Source organism: Dermacentor andersoni, chromosome 5 (assembly GCF_023375885.2).
Source record: "Dermacentor andersoni chromosome 5, qqDerAnde1_hic_scaffold, whole genome shotgun sequence".
In the NCBI taxonomy this organism is placed as follows: domain Eukaryota; kingdom Metazoa; phylum Arthropoda; class Arachnida; order Ixodida; family Ixodidae; genus Dermacentor; species Dermacentor andersoni.
Genome location: NC_092818.1, coordinates 139838802 through 139859720, shown reverse-complemented (window position 1 = coordinate 139859720; position 20919 = coordinate 139838802). Strand labels below are relative to the sequence as shown.

General features: G+C 47.8%; 1 protein-coding gene across 1 annotated transcript in view; it reads right to left on the bottom strand.

Annotated features, from left to right (window-relative positions):
- igl (IQ calmodulin-binding domain containing protein igloo) overlaps positions 1-1980 on the bottom strand; it is a 251059-nt gene extending 249079 nt beyond the window's left edge. Inside the window, exon 1 of the mRNA XM_050178710.2 lies at positions 1279-1980. Within this exon, the coding sequence (XP_050034667.1) occupies positions 1279-1480 (202 nt within the window). The 5' untranslated portion in view covers positions 1481-1980. The remainder of the gene's footprint in view (positions 1-1278) is intronic.
- Positions 1981-20919: the final 18939 nt, after the last annotated feature.

Below are 20919 nucleotides of genomic sequence, written 5' to 3'. Positions count from 1 at the left end.
ATGTGTTCAATGGTCGTGACCGTAGTCAAGTAAATTATCTTGCGTCATATTGCCAAGGAAGGCTTTAGTTTCATGTTATCGTGGTTACAAAACGCGAAACTTTCATTTTATAATTAAGGCCGAGGAACGCGAATAACTAGGCGCCTATAGTAGGTATTTTCGGGAAACGAAAATTAACTCACGTGCGTCAAACTATGAGACGAAAATTGTATTTTAATAGCTCTTTGACTTGGGCTATAGTTTGTACGCTGCCCTTGGGCGTGTTTCTTTCTTCGCTCACATTCATGGACTAGCTATAACACGAGGGTAGTTCGTATTTTAGGCACAGGAACAACCCATGTTTTGTTTAGGTTTTGAGTAGAAGTTTTGATTGCTCTGTCGCCTTGCTCAGTGGGGGAAAAAAGCAGTTAGAACTGCTTCAAAGGAACTCTCGCGAGAACTTGCGCCAGTCTCAGCAGACCTACGTAATCTCACGTAGGAGCAATGTTACGGCAGTTTTATGTGCTCCTGTTCAGCCAATGAATAAAGAACATCACCATAGTACACATCTGCGCGAAGTAAAAACACCCAACAGGACTTCAAGTATAAAGGCGCGCTGATAATACACATGCGCATGCAGAGAAAGTTCGGCTTTGTTGCATGGCAACCACAAAAAACTAGGCGGGTGGGCTCAGACAGAGCCATGCGTGATCTTCCATTTAAATTTTACTCAGTGAATGAAAGGCATGCCAGCGACGACGAAATTCTTGTTACGATCTTCAGTAGGAAATTCTTAGGAAACCTAGCACAAAAACCCAACTGTGCGAAAATTGGTTTATAAATGTTTTCATTCAGGTCAGCTCAAAGGTATAGTACTACTTAGGCGTATTGAAAAAGTTGCCACTCGTTTTACGGTCGCCGTTGGAATAGCGTTACTTGGGCGAAAGTTACAAGCAAGACTAACGTCACCCTATCTGATTCCGACAATCCGATGGCCACCCCGATCCACATGGAGTCGCGCTGCTACTAGGTGACGGTTGTGATACAATGTGCGTCTGACAGAACCGATGGAGCTAATTACGAAAACTAAAAAGTCTGCCGTTACTAAAAGGTTTCTTGTCCTTTTTGTGCGCTATCGTCAGCGAAACTTCGTGAATACAGGTCTGAATATATTGCAGGGAACACCAGCGGCAACAAGAAAACTTGCGACGCTGAAATGCACGGCTGCATGCGAGCGCATTGCAGCCCAAGCTCGTTTTCATGGGCGAAAGAAAACGAATAGGTGTATGGAAGGCAAACCTTGGTGATCGTGATGGTTCTCCAAAGCTTTTTCTCGGTACACGTGTGGCACGTCGTTGCAAGCCTTGTTGACCATAGCGGCGCCGTCCGCCATCCGGTCGGCCAGCATGCCTGGCGGAGGAGTCTGAGGCGACGTCGCGTTGGACTTGTCGCGCACGTCAGAGTCGTCTGGTTGGGAACCTTTCCCCAGATTGCAGCCCATCGCGTATCGAGCACGTCTTAGCCACTGACTACTGCACCGGCACCTGGGACACAACGACCTGTGGTTCGAGCACTTCTACGATCCCCGAAGAAGCTTTGTTTCTTTCGTCACCTGTATCTCGCGATGACCGTCGGACAAAACCGGAGCAGCAGCTTCAGATTGAGCCTCGCGTAATCCTCGGACGTGCGTTATTCTGCGGCACCACCCAACTCTCCTTCACCTCGATGCACGGTCGTTGCAGGGCCTCCCCGGCACTTCTACACGCATGGTTTCACCACATCCCACCTACTTTTCCTCACTGATGCCTGGCAGAGAAACAGACCCTTGCACCACCGTCGTTCACTGAATAGCGCGGTCGCGACCACAAGCACTGCACAGACGCCACTACTCGACTCTGACAGGACCAGGACGACACCGGGAGACGCGATGCTGCTCTGCCCCGCTCGCAGCCACGTGCTCCTTCCTTTGAGGCCCGCGCCCGTTCGCACACCACCAGGGTGCGCCGCCGGCTTCGGCCGTAAGGAACTGGGTCCTCCTGTGAGCCCGATGATTCGGCCTCCTCTTTCTCCTCCCGATCCCTTCCCTCCGTGCGCCCTCCGTCAACCCCCTCGCCGTCACCGCATAGCGGGCGCACGCATTCCTGCTCCCTCATTTCGCTCCCGTTCCTCCTCCTCCTTTATATCACTGCTGAATTTCCGCGCCTTCATTACTTCCCCGACCATCCACTCCATTTTGCATTTTTCGTGTCTTTTGTTTTCCTTTATTCATTCAAAGTGGAGCTGTCTTCTGCTACCCCTTTCTTTCGTTATTTGATTCCCCAAAAGGGAGAGAACGTGGGCGCGTACTCCTCTCCCTCGTTCCCGGTTTTTTCCCCGCGCAAGCTTTTGCGCGCATGCGCCCCGGGCTTGACAGGGAAGAGGCCCTCCACAACGTATTGAGAGAAGAAGCGGACACTGAGGGAGTGGTGGCAGGAACTGTGGAGCGTGCGTTGGGGCTTGCGCCCGAGAGGGAGTACGAAGAATGGGGAAGGAGGGGTGATCACGTGACCCTCCGTGCAACAGCGCTTTCGCGGGAAGGGATGGCTGGACCAAGTCAGGCCATGGCGGCCGCCGGCCGGCCGTCTAGTCGCGACGCCAAGCGCGCCGCCGGCGACGCCGAGGCGGTTCGCCGGGAACGCGACGTGGGTTTCTGCGTGCCTCACGGCTCCGCTATACACGTCTCGATTCGCCCTAATAGCTAGCGCCAGCCTTGTTTGAAAGAGCGCTTGTTCGCCGATGTCTGTTTTTTTTTCTCCGCGTCGCGTCGAAGTTTCGAAACGGGCGCCGCTTTATTGCGCGAGTGCTCCCGAAGTAAAATTTCTGCTCTACGTGCGTGATGAACAGCTTCGCGGTTACGCCCCGTGGCTTTACTTTTCTTTCTTTCCTTCACTCTTTCTTTTCTGTCTCGTTCTCGCTCTCCCTTCGTTCACTCCTTATTTTCTCTTCCTGGTTTTCTTCCTTTTTTATCTTTCTTATTTTTTGCCTTCATATCGTTGGATACATGTTGCTACATATTTCAGCATGCTTTCGGGTGGAGTCCTTCGCCTGCACGTTCTTGGTGGTAAAAGATATCCAGAGCTAATCAAAGAATGAACACTGGTGCGCTCTATCCAGCTTCGTTAAAGAATGAGAGAATTGAGCCAGCAAATCGAGTAGAGGACCAATTGTACAATTATGCCTATAATTGTAAGTATTTAACTTACAGGTTACCCCTTCCGAATATCCGATTCCCTAAAGATATGAAGAGAAAAAGGAAACGAAATGAAAACGTAAGTGTAGTATTATCCTTGTACAGCCAGGCAGTTACTGCCCTATTTTTTTTTTTGTTCATTGTGTCTTATTATTGATCTTCATTGAAATTTCTTAAAACATGTGCGAATCGCCTTAGGAATACGGCAGTCTGCGAAGAACCTGTGATACTGAAACCTTAGTGGCCTCAGACACACGGGAAGAGAGAGAGAGAGCGAGAAGCGAAGAAAGGCGGGGAGGTTAACCAGACGCGAGTCCGGTTTGCTACCCTGCACTGGGGTAAGGGGTATAGGAATGAAAAGAGAGAGGGGGAGAAAGGACACGAGAAAGCACAGTTTCGCGCACTTTTAAAGGTTCCATGATGGAGTGTATAAGCGCGACTGACCGAGGGCATAGAAAGAAACAGGTACACAGTGACAGCGCTGTATCTGTTTCTTTCTGCGTCCTCGTTCAGTCGCGCTTATACACTCTATCATGGATTCTAACCAACTAGCCCGTCAACGTGTTTTAACCAAGTTTAAAGGTTCGCGCCGACTCTACACACGGTCGCTGAGACCTGTCGACTTGAGGTAGCACAACAAAGCTTTCGGGGCTTTCTGTGCTATCGACGTGTACAGCCATGGTCCAAGGATCTTAATTTCCGAAAATTGTCTAGAGTCCAGCCGGTTCAACGCTGTCCGGAGAGCTTCACGCTCGACGTCATACTGGGTACAGGGACATAGGATGTGTTCAATCGTTTCTATAGTTCCACAAGAGTCTCGCGTGGACGTATCCCCCATTCCAATGCGGAACGAGTAGGCCTTCGTAAATGGCACACTGAGTCAGAGGCGGCACAATATTGCCGCCTTAGAACAGGGAACTTTTGATGGCACTTGTAGCGTTAGGGATGGAACAAGTCTATGAAGATGACACTTGGGGAGGTTGAGAGAAGACCAGTATTTGTGTGACATAGCTTTAGCCACGATGTGAAGCGTTCTTGCAGCGTCGGTTCTGGATAAGCGGATTGGAACTGGTCAGGCTTCCATATGGGCAGACTGGGCGGCTTCATCGGCGAGGTCATTACCAGCAATGCTGGTAATAAGACAACGAAAGCGCACTTAACTAGTCGATTTCAAGCTATGCACATCTGCTGAGATGAAACAGATGAGAGCAAAAAATAGGAATTCATTGAAACTCGATGTTTGCCCTGGCTGCTCCTCGTTCCCTGGCGTTCATTGAAGATGTTCGTTGGTGCTGAGTGCGCGATAGTGATGACAGCAAAGAAATTAATAAATGGATAAGAAAACAAGAAACGTACGAGCAGCTGCTACCAACCATTTCGTTTGCATTACTCGCCAGCCAATCACTCCCCCCCCCCCCCCCTACACGCGCACACTTTCAGCCTCTTGCTTTCTCTCAGCACAGGTACGGCCACACATACGCACACACATATACGCACCCGCGTACCCCCTTTCTTCCACCCCCTTCCCCAACTCACAGAAGTCGGAAGCTTTTCTTATTTTTCCTCTAGAGGGGTGTGCTGCATTTAAATACAAAGCAACGATGTCCATCCATCCGTTGTTGTTGGTTAGCTAATATCCGTGAGGAAGATTAAGAAACAGATAAATGATACCTACCGTTTCCTTTCTCGGAAGGGCGAAAGAGATAACGAAGCACGGATTGCGTGATTTCAGACACGCTCCTCACTTCCCGCGTCAGCCAGCGTGACTCGTACGTCCGGTGAGATCACTGGCTCTTTCTTTTTTTTTTTTTCGACCTCCAAGACTGAGCGCGTGCGGCTCGTTTAAAAGCACTCGACCACGCGAGGCATGTTCCTGTCGGGACAGTAGCAGCACAGACTAGACATACGTGGCGCAAATCTGGGAAAGAAAGAAATGTAAACAAGTACATGTGAGGGCGGCGAACGCGTACACCACACTTCCCGAGACTGCCCGATTTGGACAGACCAATCTGGTCGCGCATGGGTCACGCCGATGAGGGTTCGCCGGAAACATAAAAGGCAGAGACTTTGTGCCGTTCTCGTGTAGCACGTCCATCGCTATAGCGACACCGGTGGACCAGAAGGGCGTTGCCGCTGTCGAGAACCGCGCATTCGGGGCAAGGTCGCGCCGCCGGCACCCTGCGATCCCTATACTGTTGCACTTGCTAGTGTGTCACAAAACAAAACGAATAATGAAAGATGAAAATACATTCGCACAGCAGCGCAGCAGCCTGTTCACCCGCCTCGACTGCCTGCTCATTATTTATCAACTAAGAGGCGCTTAAGGCGGAGAACATGCGATCGATACGACTCGAGTTGCTCGCAGCAACATGAACACTAGTCCCATTTACTTTTATTCTCCGTAGCAACTCTTATTTTCTTTCCTGCGTTGCCCCTTTTCTTTAAGGCAAGCGTTTTCGAGACTGCTTCTTTGTATATCTCGCAGAAACTGATTAGCTCGGCTTGCGCGTAGATGCTAGCTGAAACGTGAGCTGTACTTACAGGCAGCTCTTATCAGCGTTCAATCAATCTCTCGTAAAGTTTAGTAGATTCTCGATAGCGCTTATTTGTCGCCGGCCTTTAAATATTAAAGCACAGCTTTAAAGACTGGAGCTCTGGTTCTGCTACCAATCACACCGAGAATGTATTGTCGGGCACATATGCAAGCGCGAACGCGAAAGTATGAGGTACAACACCTCGTACGAAAGTAATTAGTAGAGATACTTTCTTTCTTACAAGTTCGTCAGTTATGTCTAATTAATTACAAGCACTAAAGTCATTTTTAGATGAAGGCGGTGTATATTATATACTAGCGTAGACACTGTCATAATAGATATACCATGCTTCCCTCTCCTTCTGGGGTTGTTCCATAGCAGTGCTTTGCTTTGTTATTATTAGTATTATCATCATCTCTGTTCGCACTACATCTCACTTGCAAATCTGTGTGGTTGTTCTAAGGCTAAGTAACGACTATCGTATAGCATATTCCTGAAGATGCGAATACTATATAAAGAAAATTGAGCGCTCGAACAGCTGGATTTGATTATAGAAGCAGCAAAGACCACGTAGTAACGAAAGCTAGCTTTGCGTTTTCTAGAGCGCTTTCGTTGAAGGCGTAAGGTTGAATGACTTCAAGAAAACGCAAATGCTGTTGGAAATTTTGGAGGACGCTTAAGATGCGCCTCTAAGAGTGGAACGCGATAGCATTCAAAAATCCCTGACTGCTTCTCGCGCATCCGGAAACTGCAGCTTATGTAGCCGTAATGTTTATCGGGAAACGCTGGCGGCCAACGCTATGCTTGAAGGCGAGCATTCTGGTAGAAACGCGACAGCTTGCGTGGGCCGATCCTGGAGGAAGTGCACAGCCGCACCGGAAAAAAAAAGCCAATTTACAGATTTCTGTTATTCTTTCACACTTTTAACATTTAGTCTGAGAATATTTAGCATAAAAGGCATGCGCTGCCGATGTTCATAATCAGCATCCAACATCTGGAGTAGCATGACAGGCGAACAGCCAGGCTAACAGCCCCAGCATATCATTAAAGCTTGTTTATCAAGGCGTTTTGTTCCATGAAATTTGTTTGTGTGCCGCCATTCTCAAACTTCCGAGGAATAACTTTGTCGTCAAGAACGTAAGACAAGGTATAAGCAACTTTAGTGATAGAATGTGTGGCAATATAACCCGCATATGCCACATGTCCTATAGCAAGGCGTGGCATTTACATATAGCTACATATATACAATGATTTTAACTCGCGGGGACGCCGGACGCCGACGCCGACACCGCATTTTCTGCGACACGGTGCCCTTAACGCTGTCGCGTTAAATTGCATGCAAGAATGAAAACCCTCGCCCGTCAGGCACTGCGCATTTTGATTCTCAGGACGTGTTTCAGTCGAAACTAAGTATAGATGGAGCTGCTTAGCATTTCGCGATGTCACAAGAAGGCGAAAGCTTACTGTTACTTTGTGACTATATGTATTTCTTGTCGTACTTTGCTGTCGTTCGCATACGCTCTTTTCTTGAGCCCTGAGTGAAGTGGAGATGCCTGCTTCTTGTTGGCCGGCGTCTTCTCCTGTAAAGCGTGCTTCGTTTGCCAACATGGAAAGGTAAGAAGCAGCCGACCTTTCAAAGACGATTGCATTTCGAAACACCGGTCAGTCCACTAAAGAAGCAAGAACGGCCTTTTCAAAGCTCTTACCCATGCGGTTTTTGTGTGTGTGTGTGTGTGTGTGTGTGTGTGTGTGTGTGTGTGTGTGTGTGTGTGTGTGTGTGTGTGTGTGTGTGTGTGTGTGTGTGTGTGTGTGTGTGTGTGTGTGTGTGTGTGTGTGTGTGTGTGTGTGTGTGTGTGTGTGTGTGTGTGTGTGTGTGTGTGTGTGTGTGTGTGTGTGTGTGTGTGTGTGTGTGTGTGTGTGTGTGTGTGTGTGTGTGTCTGTGTCTGTGTGTGTGTGTCTGTGTGAAGAAAATGCAATGCTAGTCTTCAAAAGGGGGAGCTTTCAAGAATTTGTCGCAATGACAGACACATCCAACCATAAAGCAGCGTACGAGCAGCTCTTCCATGGCGCTTTGATCAGCAAAGTGCTTCGCGTTGCGTGCTGTTGTTGACAGCTAAGCTATAATTAACCTTAACCTGCAGGTTTTAAGAGCTTTTTGAGAAACAAAACTTAATGTTTCCGTCCTGTACAATCTTCCTACTCATGTTTTTACATTCAAGTCTGACAACGCCTCCATCAGTCCCTTCTATTCACGCATCCCATTCTTCTTTTTATGACACGTAAACAAGCACGCTGTTCGATACAATTATGAAAAACAGCTGCTTTAGATTCTTTCTCCCCAAAGGGACGATGGATGTTAATTCCACGCAAAGATTAAAAAAGTTCAGTTTTGACGTCATTTCCATCGCAGAAAAGGCAACGTCTTCATCTTCTCGAGCCATTTTCTTTCTTCCTTTCTTTCTTTCTTTCTTTCTTTCTTATTGTCTTCTTATCTTTATAATGTGCAAGCCAGTGCAAGCTCGCATGCATCGCTTATTTAATTGCTATACGGTATTTTATTGTATTACACGCCGCCTCACTACTTTTCCTCTTCTCTCGCTTGTACTTCGCAAGCGAGAGAAGTTGCGACTGAACTGTCTTTGGTTGGGGAGACTTGCGTCACATGCAGTCAACAATAATCGTCGCCGATGTCACGTGGCTCTCTTTGCTTAACACTTAAAAAGATTAAATTATGAGGTTTGACGTGCCAAAACCACTTTCTGATCATCAGGCACGCCGTAGTGGAGGACTCTGGAAATTTTGACCACCTGGAGCTCTTTAACGTGCACCTAAATCTAAGTACACGGGTGTTTTCGCATTTCGCCCCCATTGAAATGCGGCCGCCGTAGCCGGGATACGATCCCGCGACCTCGTGCTCAGCAGCCCAACACCATAGCCACTGAACAACCACGGCGGGTCTTGCTTAACACTCTTCGCTCGCTATGCTTTGCTGTTGAAAGCTTTAGGTCACGCGGATATGCGAATGCCGTTCCTGAGCTAAAGGAACAAAAAGCACGCAAGATATATTACCATTCTTGCGCGTATAACTACAAGTCCCGAATGGTGTAACTTTTTCCTAGAGTGTGCCTTTGGGACGTGTCATATGGGGCGAGTGTCAAGATCACTTTTTCCTTCTTTTTCTTTTTCAATCGTAATATTTAGTTCAATCGCTTATTTTTTTACCCCACACTGCTAGCGTGATTGGCTTGAGGAGACAGCAGTAAGTAGAGTGAGGAAATATTGTTTTAAATCATATAAAGCACGGAGGTCGACCGGAGTGGCGTTGTCTCTAGCCTGCTGCTCAAAGTATGGAGAAATGAAGAGGAGGAAAAAGAGAGAAGGGGAAGGTGCGGATATAGATGATAGCGTACAGTGAACTATGTAAACGTGCAATATGCATGTTTGTTCTGCGCACAGCACGTCACAATGCGCAGATGCCTTGTCCCACAGTTCACTCCAGGCAGCGGAAGGTAGATTGGGAGACTCGTAATTTAACTTACTCAGTAGATGCTACAGACAGCGTCTAAGTGACAAAAAACGTTCGCGTCTTAACGCCAGTGTATCCTTCAAATCGATCACTGAAAGTCACCGAAAAGCGCAGTTGCAGAGATTCTTGGCACAAAGGCATTCGCTTGCTGCCGACAGGGTGCCTGCGGCTGGAACGCTTGCTGTTGCTTCGAGCGCGTCGTTGTGTCAAGTGCACTCCCACGCTCTCATCACGTGATCCGTCCTTTCGTCATTCATCACCTTGCACACGCCGAGGGAGCGCTTAACGACGAGGGCGCGCACACGTGGACCGCAGTCGACGACCACTCGAGCCGACCGTGTGGGCGCGACGACCATAGTCACCGCCAGTGCGCAAATTTCATCGATCAAGTGGCCCTCTTGTAGGGGTCGCGGATGCGGTTGGTGTTTTCCATCATTCGACTGTTTTTCACTTTCTTGGCTCCTACCTATGCTCTTACCTTAACAATCAACGCATTCGTCTTTCTTTTTCCACTCTTTCTCTTTCTCTCTCTGTTTTCTTTTTTTTATATATCTACAAGTTAGTCTCGGCGAGATGCGTACACCATCTCTAGTCCTTCCGTAATGTCTAATCGATCGATTGGTGACGCATGCTGTTGTTTCAAGCCTCCAGCAGTTCACTTTATCACCAGTGCTATCAAAAACAGCTGCAAGGGAAATAGTTTTTTTTTACAGACGTGTTTAGGATTTCGGGTGCTTTTCTATTAAGTTGCTCTTTTCTTTCGTGGCTCGTTCTGACTGAGTGATTCGCATGCTTGAGAGATTAAGAACAGGAACCCGCCAAGTGTTATACAGAACATGGGACTAGTAGACCTGGCACGGCAATGACAGCCAGTGTTCTTAATGAAAATATCTATGAATTCGCCGTTCTGATAGGCTACAGTTTGTTAAATTTCACTTCCTCACGCTTCTTAACGTGCACTCAAGCGTAAGTACACGGTAGCTTTTACTTCCTTCTGCACGGTAGTTCTTGCGCAATACCACAGGCGTTGCTTTTACAGTCCTAGAGGGAGCATGGCTCCGAATCAAAAAGAAATAAAAAAACGAGCAGGCAGCTCAATTTCTTCTTTTTCGACCGCAGAAGCGGGTATCTTTTTTTTTCTCGAGGTGTTCCGCAGGCTTTCATTTCACGGAAACTACGCTCGACATGTCTCAACACACATATATAAGGAATTGGTGTACGCGTATAACCGCTACAGATACGCCGGTCACCGGCTCTGTTCTCAGCACAATTACGCAACGAAACAACAAACACTACTTAATTATCCTCGCTTTACCAAGTATACGCCGTCAAACGCATCAATAAATTAATGAAACAAATTAATTTCTTTGAATGTACCGCCCGTTTTAAATTGAACAGTTTTCTTGGGCTCTTTTGCCCACTATCGCGCAAAGATATTATCTGCCAGAGGCAACTGCTCTCGTGCAACCGAGTTGCAGGGCGCGCTCGCCACCCAACGCCCATCGCGCGAGAGCTTTGTGACGTCTCGAGGTTTTGATGCTGCGGCCGGTGGTAGCGCTGGGTCGCATGAGCTTCCCCGCCGCCTGGGCTGACCGTTATTGCGCGGCCCGTTTGCTGTCCAAACCCTCTGCGTGGCTTTTTGTCGAAATGCGCCGAAATGTGCCTCAGAAAGGCAGGCCTACGTTTTGACAGATGGGCCTATCAAGATAGGCCCTTCTATCGAAATGTAGGCCAGCCTTTCTGAGGCACCACATCCCTGTTTGCAACTTTTACACCACAGTGTGCTACTCCATCTGTCGGTTCCCTTTTTGATTTTGGATTTCCACTGTTCCTGTGATACGCAGCGGCTGCCGCTTCTGTGGTAACCTACGTTAGTTCGGCTCAGAAGTGAATTCGTTCAAATTTCTTTTTTTTTTCTTCTTTCTTCTGGAGTACGAGGGTGGGGACTGTTTCTTTCTTAAAAAGGTTCAACTGATGAAAACTTCCTTCGCGATTTAGCGTGCTTCTATGCCAAACGAGCGGCGGTAAAAAGTAAAAGTAGAGCGTTTCCGAAGTCAGGAGGCAATAATTTGTTAGTCAGCGCTATCCCGTGTTTTCTGTCCCATCTCTTCTCTTCCTGCACTTTTCAGTATTAGTTATCTGGCCCACCAGTACGGCGTTACCACCCACAGCCGTGTCTTTCACCTCATTCTCATCAAAGGTACCACGCAAGAGTGACGACGCCAGTCCGAAGAAGACAGTTGCCGCAGGCTACAATATAGAGTGTATCTCATATCGAGTGTCATCAGAGTTTGTATTACGATTTCCCAGCTTCCTACATTTGCGTGTTGAGTAAATGTGCGCTTTGAAGGTTCAATGTCGGTTGGAAGCCATTATTTGAAAGATATAGATTTGCACGAGGAGAAAGAGGCAGCACAATGCAATCGCACCGTCATCTCTCGTGCATCCCTAAAGATGTCTGGCTTTTCCACGCAATGACTCACGTTGCGGAGAAGCCCGCATCTCGTTTTCTTTAACAACTATGGAGAGGACGACGCGAAAGAGAACCTCTCATTCTCTTGCGGCTCCCTTCGTCAGAAAAGCCAGCGCACGCTCCATTCTGCTACCGCTGCGTCAACGATCCTCTCTTTCACTTATTTCGCGTTCTGTTTTTCGCGAAGCCGTAAGAAAATAATTTCGGGATGGCCCACTGATGTGTCGAGTTTCGTGGTGCGAATCTCTCTCTTTTTCTTAACGTCCGGGCTTATTTTTTAATTATTTTTATATGTTATATGTACTCGTTTTCTTATGGGCATTTCTTTCTCGCAGAATGGTGACTTGGCTGTGTTTCGATTCCAGACGTCACGGCAATCGCTTTGTTCGTTTTCCTCTCTCTCTCTCTCTCTCTCTCTCTCTCTCTCTCTTGTATTTCTGGGGTTTTTTTCCTGCACCGAGTGCTTCTTCCTTCAATATAAACCCCTCCCTTTCTGTGCCACCCCTCTCGTCCCGATGATGCACCATGACTGCTCTATATGTTTTTTTCTATCCGAGAGAGCTGTATACGAGCGCCTTCAAGGCTAGACGCCTCGCTGATGAGCGCCTGTCGCGGGATATCACAAGTACGACATCGAGAAACATCAGTCGCTGTTAAGTCCACATAACTAATGTTATGGAAGCTATACGCGGTGGCTTCTGTTCTAGAACATTTTTTTTTCTTCTTTTCTCTCTTCTTTTTAAACATGAGTGAGTTGTTCTGCGACACGGCTTGAGACAGGGGCGTCTGACAACGACTCAATGTTTCTCCCCGAGCTGTGCCTCGAGCTGCTAGACGCAATGACACGTCCGGTTTGCGCATTATTTGAAGAAAGCGTATTTCTGGAAGCCAGTTGGTACAACATTTACTCTTGCGTTCGCGACTTATACAGCACACGCTTTGTCAATAGTGCAGGTAAGGTAATGTCACTGCATACTCCAGCGCCATCGCCAACAGCAATCACGTCGGTGAACTTGGCGTTGTTTAATTCAATCCATGTAGGAAGGAAAAAATTGCGGAGAGGCTCTACTAAGCACGCGTACTAGAAGAAAAGTGTCGGGGAAGTCCCGTGGTATTTTTTTGCTGTCGCGGCCATGTTTTTGTGGCATAATGGTGGGGATTTGTGATGGTGGTGCGTGCTCATGTGCGTGTTGCTCCATAGGTCTCGTACCGGGGCAAAGGCGTCGTGCGTGCAGGTTTGCGTTAGTATCCATGTTTTGTACCACCGTGTTAGCTAGACCGTGTTCTCTCGGCTGTTGTTGCGGCCAGGTGGGACTCGGATAAGTAAATAAGTGTGAAACGTCCTACACCGCGCACCACGCCAGGGAAGGAACACGATGTGGGGAGTATTTTTGCCGCCTTCAGCGGATTCATACTAACGTGCCATCACAAGCCGAAATCGCTGTGCTTCAGAATCTACACGATAAACACCTTGCAGTTCAGTGACAGTTGTGCAGCGTTCCTGCTTTAGACAGCAGACGATGCATTTAGGTCACGCAATGTAGCCATTTGGAAGGACGGGAAAGAAGCGGCTGCTGTGAGTAATTAAGGGACGAACCCTGCTTACCGCATACATCGTATCTCTTTATCTGTACGGCCGAAGGGTGCATGGAAGTGATGGTTGGTGAATGCGGTGCAATAGTGAACAATGCTCGGCAGAAGAACGTACGCCTGCCTGCACACCAAACGGCTGATGGTCGTACGTAATTCAGATCAGCGCGCTTGCCGCACGCACACTCGCGTACTGTTCGGCACCACACGACGACTATCGCAGAACTTCGGTTCCATGAAGCTTCACTTACTGTGAGGAGAATACTGTTCAGGCTGCAGTCAGTGCATCTAAATGCGTAACGACGTTCTATTCTGCTGGCTTCCTCGTCGGCGCGCTGTGGCTCGTCACATCTGCGCGGTGCGCAGCCACCCGAAACTCGTTCAATAAACAAAACAATTCCTCAAGGCACGACCAGTGCACGTATCTGTTTTCGTGACCTGCAGATGGGCTAGCCATAGGCCGCGATGTGAGTAAAGTGTGCTGCCGATCGTCGCCTGTGCATTCTTGCAATGCAGTGAGAATGCACAAAGCCGCGGATTTCACAAAGCAGGTAAAAGTAGCCGGGACCGCCTAAAGTGCGGAGTTCATTACGAGCTTATTTCAACGCTAGAGCGCAGTACTCAGGAGACATGGCTTTGGCAACGTTATCGCCATGGTGCATCGCAAGTGGATTCGTTAGTGGTATCGGTACGGCGCACGCGTGACCGCGCAGTCTGGCGGGGTTGCGCGCCGGAGGCGAGAAATGTGATGAACAAGAGAGGAGAAGCTGCCACGACAAGACGGCAGAGTAAAGCCAACATCCGCCGTCACTTAGGTTTCCCAAAGAGTGACCTCAGGGCCTCTCCTCAGTTTTTTTTTTTCCTTCCTGCATGAGTCAGTTGTTGCCGTTGTGAAGAGTTTGTTTCAGGGAAGGACTTAAACCTGAACGCATGAAGCTCCATCGGAGAAACATTTCGTTCGTACATTAAAATCTGCCACTCTCGCTTTTGCTAAGTCGCTTCATAGGAGCGTACAACAATTTGCCAGGTAAGACGTGGTGATTTGATTCGCTTTAAAGGTCGATGTACTTTCAAGAAAAGAGAACATGCCCGGTGACGTTAACCTCTGCCGATAGATTTTATTTGGTCTCGATTTCAGTCGCGTACACAAGGTGCTGCTTTGGGCAGTGAGTGAGTGAGTGAGTGAGTGAGTGAGTGAGTGAGTGAGTGAGTGAGTGAGTGAGTGAGTGAGTGAGTGAGTGAGTGAGTGAGTGAGTGAGTGAGTGAGTGAGTGAGTGAGTGAGTGAGTGAGTGAGTGAGTGAGTGAGTGAGTGAGTGAGTGAGTGAGTGAGTGAGTGAGTGAGTGAGTGAGTGAGTGAGTGAGTGAGTGAGTGAGTGAGTGAGTGAGTGAGTGAGTGAGTGAGTGAGTGAGTGAGTGAGTGAGTGAGTGAGTGAGTGAGTGAGTGAGTGAGTGAGTGAGTGAGTGAGTGAGTGAGTGAGTGAGTGAGTGAGTGAGTGAGTGAGTGAGTGAGTGAGTGAGTGAGTGAGTGAGTGAGTGAGTGAGTGAGTGAGTGAGTGAGTGAGTGAGTGAGTGAGTGAGTGAGTGAGTGAGTGAGTGAGTGAGTGAGTGAGCATGGCGCGCACGTTTTCGTTGAATTACATCCTCCCACATAAGCAAAACAATTTCAGAACTTTGACAGCTCATAAATACATCGGTTTCAATAAGTTCCGGTGATTCTGACGTTTTATTACGCTTGAAATTTCCTGGCTAGAATTTTTTCTTTAAAAACCGGAAGCAGTTCGCAACCGCTAATAACTACGACTCGCCTCTCTCCGACGTAACGTCAGGCGTGCCCAGGTATGCCTGTCTCTCCCCACTTCTCTTCCTAATATACATAAATGACTTGCCCACTAACATACTAACCAAGTTAAGACTTCTTGCCGATGATTGCGTTTTATACTCTCCCATCCGTAATCCAGACGACAGCACTACACTTCAACATGACCTAGGATTAATCGCAACATGGTGGGATAAATCACTCATGCCATTAAACCTTACTAAATGTAAAATGATGCCTTTCACCCGCAAAATCAGCACAGCACATTATACCTATAAGATCAAATCATTTCCGTTTAGCCGTACATCGTCATACAAATATCTCGGAGTGCATATGTCACCGTGGCTATCATGGTCAACCCATATTGAATCCATCTGCGCAGAAGCTTCGCGCACACTCGGATACATTCGCCGCAACTTGAAATTAGCATCACCGGACATAAAAAAGCTAGCTTATCAAACCTTTGTGCGACCAAAACTCGAGTATGCTTGTTCAATTTGGCACCCCTAACGAACTTATCTTACTAACGATTTAGAAAGGACCCAAAACCGCGCCGCCCATTTTATATGCTCCCAGTACTCAAACGATACCAGCATCACCGCACTGAAAGAATCACTGAATCTGCCATCACTTGAATGTCGTCGTATCGTTTCCCGACTGTGCTTTATCCATGGGTTTTTCATTTACCCTCAATCACAACACGTCCTCCTGCAACCATCACATCGAACTTAATGCCGCATAAACCACAGCCACCCTGTAGCACTAATCAACGGCTGAAGTTCTGCCATGAATAACTCATTCTTTCCCAATGGTATAACACTATGGAACAACCTACCCGATAATATAACCACGTGCAGTGACCGAAAAGCTTTACGCAATATACTAAACAATCACATGTGGCAATCTAACTGAATATATTCGTCCTATGCCGTTTTGGAATGCTCTTTTATGACCCGCTTTGTAGTATTGTCATTGCTCCTTGATTGTTTACCTTCTCTGCTGCGTTTTTTTTTCTCTGAGTTTTTGTGGAATTGTATATTACACCTTGTACGCCACCCTCCCCCCCCCTTATGCCTTCGGGCCTTTAATGTGAAAATAAATGAAACGGAATGAAACAGTGTCAGCAGCGCAGGCGGTAAATTATGAGCCAAGACACAAACGTGGCTTTAGACGTGCAATTCCGCGACCGATTGCAACGATAAACACGTGCCACTAAGTTATCTGCGTTAACCTGGCCGTTTCCTGTCTACCGCCTCTTTTCCGGATTCACTACGATAATGCGCTTTTTTACTCTTTGTTTTTGCAAAGACGGAATAGGATTACGCTTTGCATGCTTGAAACAGGTCCCAGTGGTTAATCATAGTAATGGAACAGATACCGGGGAAGCGAAACACATCCGAGGGTGACATAACATTGCATACACGTGCGTAATAAGGTCATTTCCGTGTTTAGTGCAGGCTCTAAGCGGGCGCAGGAAAGTGGTTGGAAATAGTCGAACGGGGAGGTGCGACTGTGATTCTGCGGTCTGAATTTCTACTTTCCCTTTGTCGCACTTTCGCGTCAGATCGATGCTAAGCTCTTAAATGAGATATGTACGTTTAAATTAGGGAAAGTTCCGTTTTAGAATCTCATGTAGTCTGTGTAGTCTTACTTCAACACTGTACACTCTTGTTTGGACAACAAAGCTCTACGCAGCAAATTGGCGAAAGTTGCAGGAGTGGGTTGAATGGGGCTCATTGGTGCATGACGCGCCGTGAACGGGTGACTAGCGCGTACCGCATTCGTCGAGCTCTTTTCCGTTCATGCAGTCTTATTTTTTTTTCTTTAAGATGGATCTACGGCGAGTTGTCGGGAAACACCGCTAAACCAGGTGGCGCGACGCGGATTAAAAATCAGAAATTCAAACAGAAACTTTCTAAAGTTTGTCTAGCAATCGGGGCCAATGTTCAAAGGTGTGCTTTATAGTCGAGGCAAATGTACAGAAGCGTTATGACGTGTTTGGGCTGGCGGGTATCTTGCCTTAAGGAACGGGCACTTGCTCTGGCGAGATAGCAGTCTAACAGACGCAACAATGTCGAAAGCTGGGCCAGCTGGTGAATGATTGAAGGTTAAAAAGGACAGCTAAGAGAAACGCGTACATAGAGATAGAAGACGACGGGATGAAACTGGGCTGACAACTGAATTTTTATCGCAGGAAATAAATCAATAAGTAACCTCCGGCACTCCTCCGGCACATGCGCTAAAAGCCAACGCACGAACCTACTCTATAACCAAATCACCCGATGGGCTGCCACTGTCACTCACTGTCACTCTTTGTCACTCAGATTTCAGAGGTCGAGCTTACGCGTGTGTTTCCTTGCCTAATGACGTGAAAAGCTTCGAAAGCTCCCCATTCTGACTTCCGTCTTTTCGCGGCACAGAATCTTGGAACAGTCAAACATAGGGGAGCACCCGGGCCTCTTACGTGACTCGACAGATGCGCACCGTCGGTTGTCGAAGGGGACGCTTTATGCTCTCTCAGGCGATCGTTGACGCGTCGGACAATTTGGCCGGTGGTCAGATTTTCGCACGACGAGGAAGTACAATAGATCACGTGTCGAACAAGCACATTTTCCAATGTCATTGACACCGCACGTGATTCTTCTTTGCTCTACCTGGCCAACGCGCATGCACAAGCTTTGTTTTGCTTATTCTGCAATTAGAATTCAGCTGTTAGTCCAATTTCGTCCCGTTGTCTCCTATTCCTGCGTACGTTATATCTTTAACAGGTTGTTGTTGTTGTTGTTGTTGTTGTTGTTGTTGTTGTTGTTGTTGTTGTTGTTGTTGTTGTTGTTGTTGTTGTTGTTGTTGTTGTTGTTGTTGTTGTTGTTGTTGTTGTTGTTGTTGTTGTTGTTGTTGTTGTTGTTGTTGTTGTTGTTGGTCACCTTCAATCCAACAGACTTTAGCTGCGAGTTTGTCGCCCGAAGCGCTGGTGCTCTCGCACGAGAGCGTCGTACCGTCTGAAAGTTTAAATTCTGTGATCGGTTGGTGACGTGGTGGCGTGTTTCTCCGCCGTCTGAGCTGGCGGTTGCCGGGCGCGTTGGTCTCCGACGTCCACGGCGCCTCTCTTGCCGAGATGCGCCGTTTTGTCTTTCCTGTTCAGAACGACTTCGCTTAGGCCGACTCCCACAGTGCTAGGGCGCTGTCTAAATTTAGCGCAAGTGAACGGAGTAGTAGCTGGCCTCCGTGTAGTACACGAGCGGGAGAATGAAGCGCAGGTGCGCAGTCGTTGTCGCGCGATCATCGTCACGATGTCGCGATTGCGTTGTCATTGTGTCGTCTTGATTACGCCGCCTTTCGTCGTTACGCTGTCATCATCTCCATTGTCGTCGTTGTACAATAAGAGCGAAGAAATAGTTCGCTTTCTGGTGCCTACAGAAAAAAAAAACGAAGTGCTCACGTACGAAAGCAAGCGGCACGTGTTGTGTTCGACTTCTTTCTGGGATAAATGAGCTGCAGAGGAAGAGCTGCTCGGGGCTCCAGGGCTCCGCTCCTCCGTGCTGTCCTTCGCCACTCCTGCAGTCTGGTCAACCCGAACAACGAGGTCTTCTGATTTTACAGCCATTCCATCGTCGCCACACTGTCACGCCGTCTACCAGAACATTATCGACAATAATCTCTGCCGCCGTCATGAAACACCATTACTGACCTCAACATTATACTTCAGAAGAATGGCTAGTGTTTCTGTTAGTGTGTCCACTTGATTTCTGTGGTTCGCTTACTTGGGCAATTAACTTCGCTGGTTCCCACACCATTATTTTTTTACTCCGGCGTGGAAAGTTACCCACGTGTATAGATCCCGAGAACTCATTCTTGGGGTGTCTCGCGCTCGTTACAGGGCACATTTTTTTTTTTTTTTTTGCCACATTCCAGTGTCAAGGGAGCATACGCTAGTGTGACCGACACGGTGTTCTCGACACCTGCTGAAGCTTTTCTATTATTATTTTTATTTTTATTTTTAAGTGATGTGGACTAAGACCTGTGATTGGTGACGCTTGACATACTCATTCCATGACGTTGTGTCAGGGCCTGGGCGGCCCGGCAAGGCTAGATCCGCCTGCAGCCAAAATCTCCTTCCACCTCCACCTTCGCCTCTGAAGGTGGCGCAACATCGCATGTCTGCGTAGCGGCGGCTGCTACGAGAGAAATACCGCGGCAAATGTGAGCCGATCCCGGAGGGTGTGCAGTTTAACACAGGGTCTCGAAGCGCTAGCTGCCACGAGCAAAGAATGGCAGGAATTGTCAAGCTCTTCTTTTTTATAAACAACTTGTTGCTACGTGACACGTGACGCGCGCGATTTGCGCGTTTCATCCGTGCGTTGCATTCATGCTTATTTAAGCGTCTTGGTGGTAAACTGGAGCGCGCGCACTCGCGCGCATGTGCGTTCGCCCGTGCACACTATTCGACCGTGACGCTCTCGCCAACAGCCTCAAAGTGCGCGTTGGCGATGGCGTCAGAGAAATGTGCGTTCTTTTATAAACTTCGTGGCAAAACCTTAGCGGTAAGAAAAATGTGATTACGGAGAAGCGGTACTTTCATGGCGTTCTGTTAACTGCTGTCTCTAGGATGGGAAGAGACTATTTCGCATTGATTTAGTATAGCTGTAAGGACACCATCATCCGCATAGCGCGTGCGCTAAAGCATATCGCGCGCGTGGTGCAGAGGATGCGGGTTCGTTTCCCCACCTGCTGAATCAAAATCAAAGCTGAAGCCGCGATTACTCTGCACCTATACTTGTTCGGAAGGTTTAACTCGAAATATAACGATGCGCTTTGTAGCAGAGTCAGTTTCAATATGGCAAGGTGTGCGCCTGTTCGCGAAATACTTATTTGTGAAGCTTATAATAATAATAATGGTCGGGGCCTATTTATCACGTTCCGAATGGTGGACTATGAAGAAAGCTTTAACAAAAAGCTACGAAGTTAATTTGGAGCACCTGGAATTCGTTAAGGTACGCTTGAGCCTATGTGCTCGGCCTTTATTATATTCCAACCCTTTGATACACATCCGATGCGATACGATTCGAACCCGACACTTCGTATTCGGTAGCAGAAAGCCATATAGCTGGCGATCCACCAAAGAGGCTTTGTGCGGCTTCTAATATTCTCACTTTGTCTTTGCCCTCCGGAAAAAAGAAATGTGCCCAATGCCTAAGTGTTTTCCGCAGCTCTCCAGAAGCTCATATATAGCTTTGTGGCGCTAACATGCTGCAATCGTCGCGCGTGCTGGAAGCTTAGTTCCTTAATATGGTTGCGTCCGAAACTGCGAGGCATGCGGGGTATCAGCACACACGTTTTGGTTGTTTGTTTACTTTTTGCGCCCGGGAGTTCAGCATCCATGAGTTAGGTAAATTGAACCACTTAACGAGCACGGTAATTACGACTTACCATTACGTCGCGGTAATGAGAAGCATCCTCAAACAACGCAGCCGCATCTTGCCTGAGGGGGAAAAAAATAACATTTGCTCTCAAAAGCAAAGACGGTGGAATGCGGTACACTCCTGCAAATCTGCTGATTAGTGTTCGTTTTCTTGCTTCTTGCACGTAATATAGATGGCGTGACTAAGAAATTTAATTTTCTTTCTTTCTTTGCATTTAGTTCCTTTTACAATATTCATCTCGCGTGCCACCGGAAGGTACTCAGACTCTGCAAATACAGAGTTCGTTAGATGTCTCCACGCTGCTAGAGCTGCGTGCCTAATTTAATAAGGAAGCAGTCAGACTGCGCATGA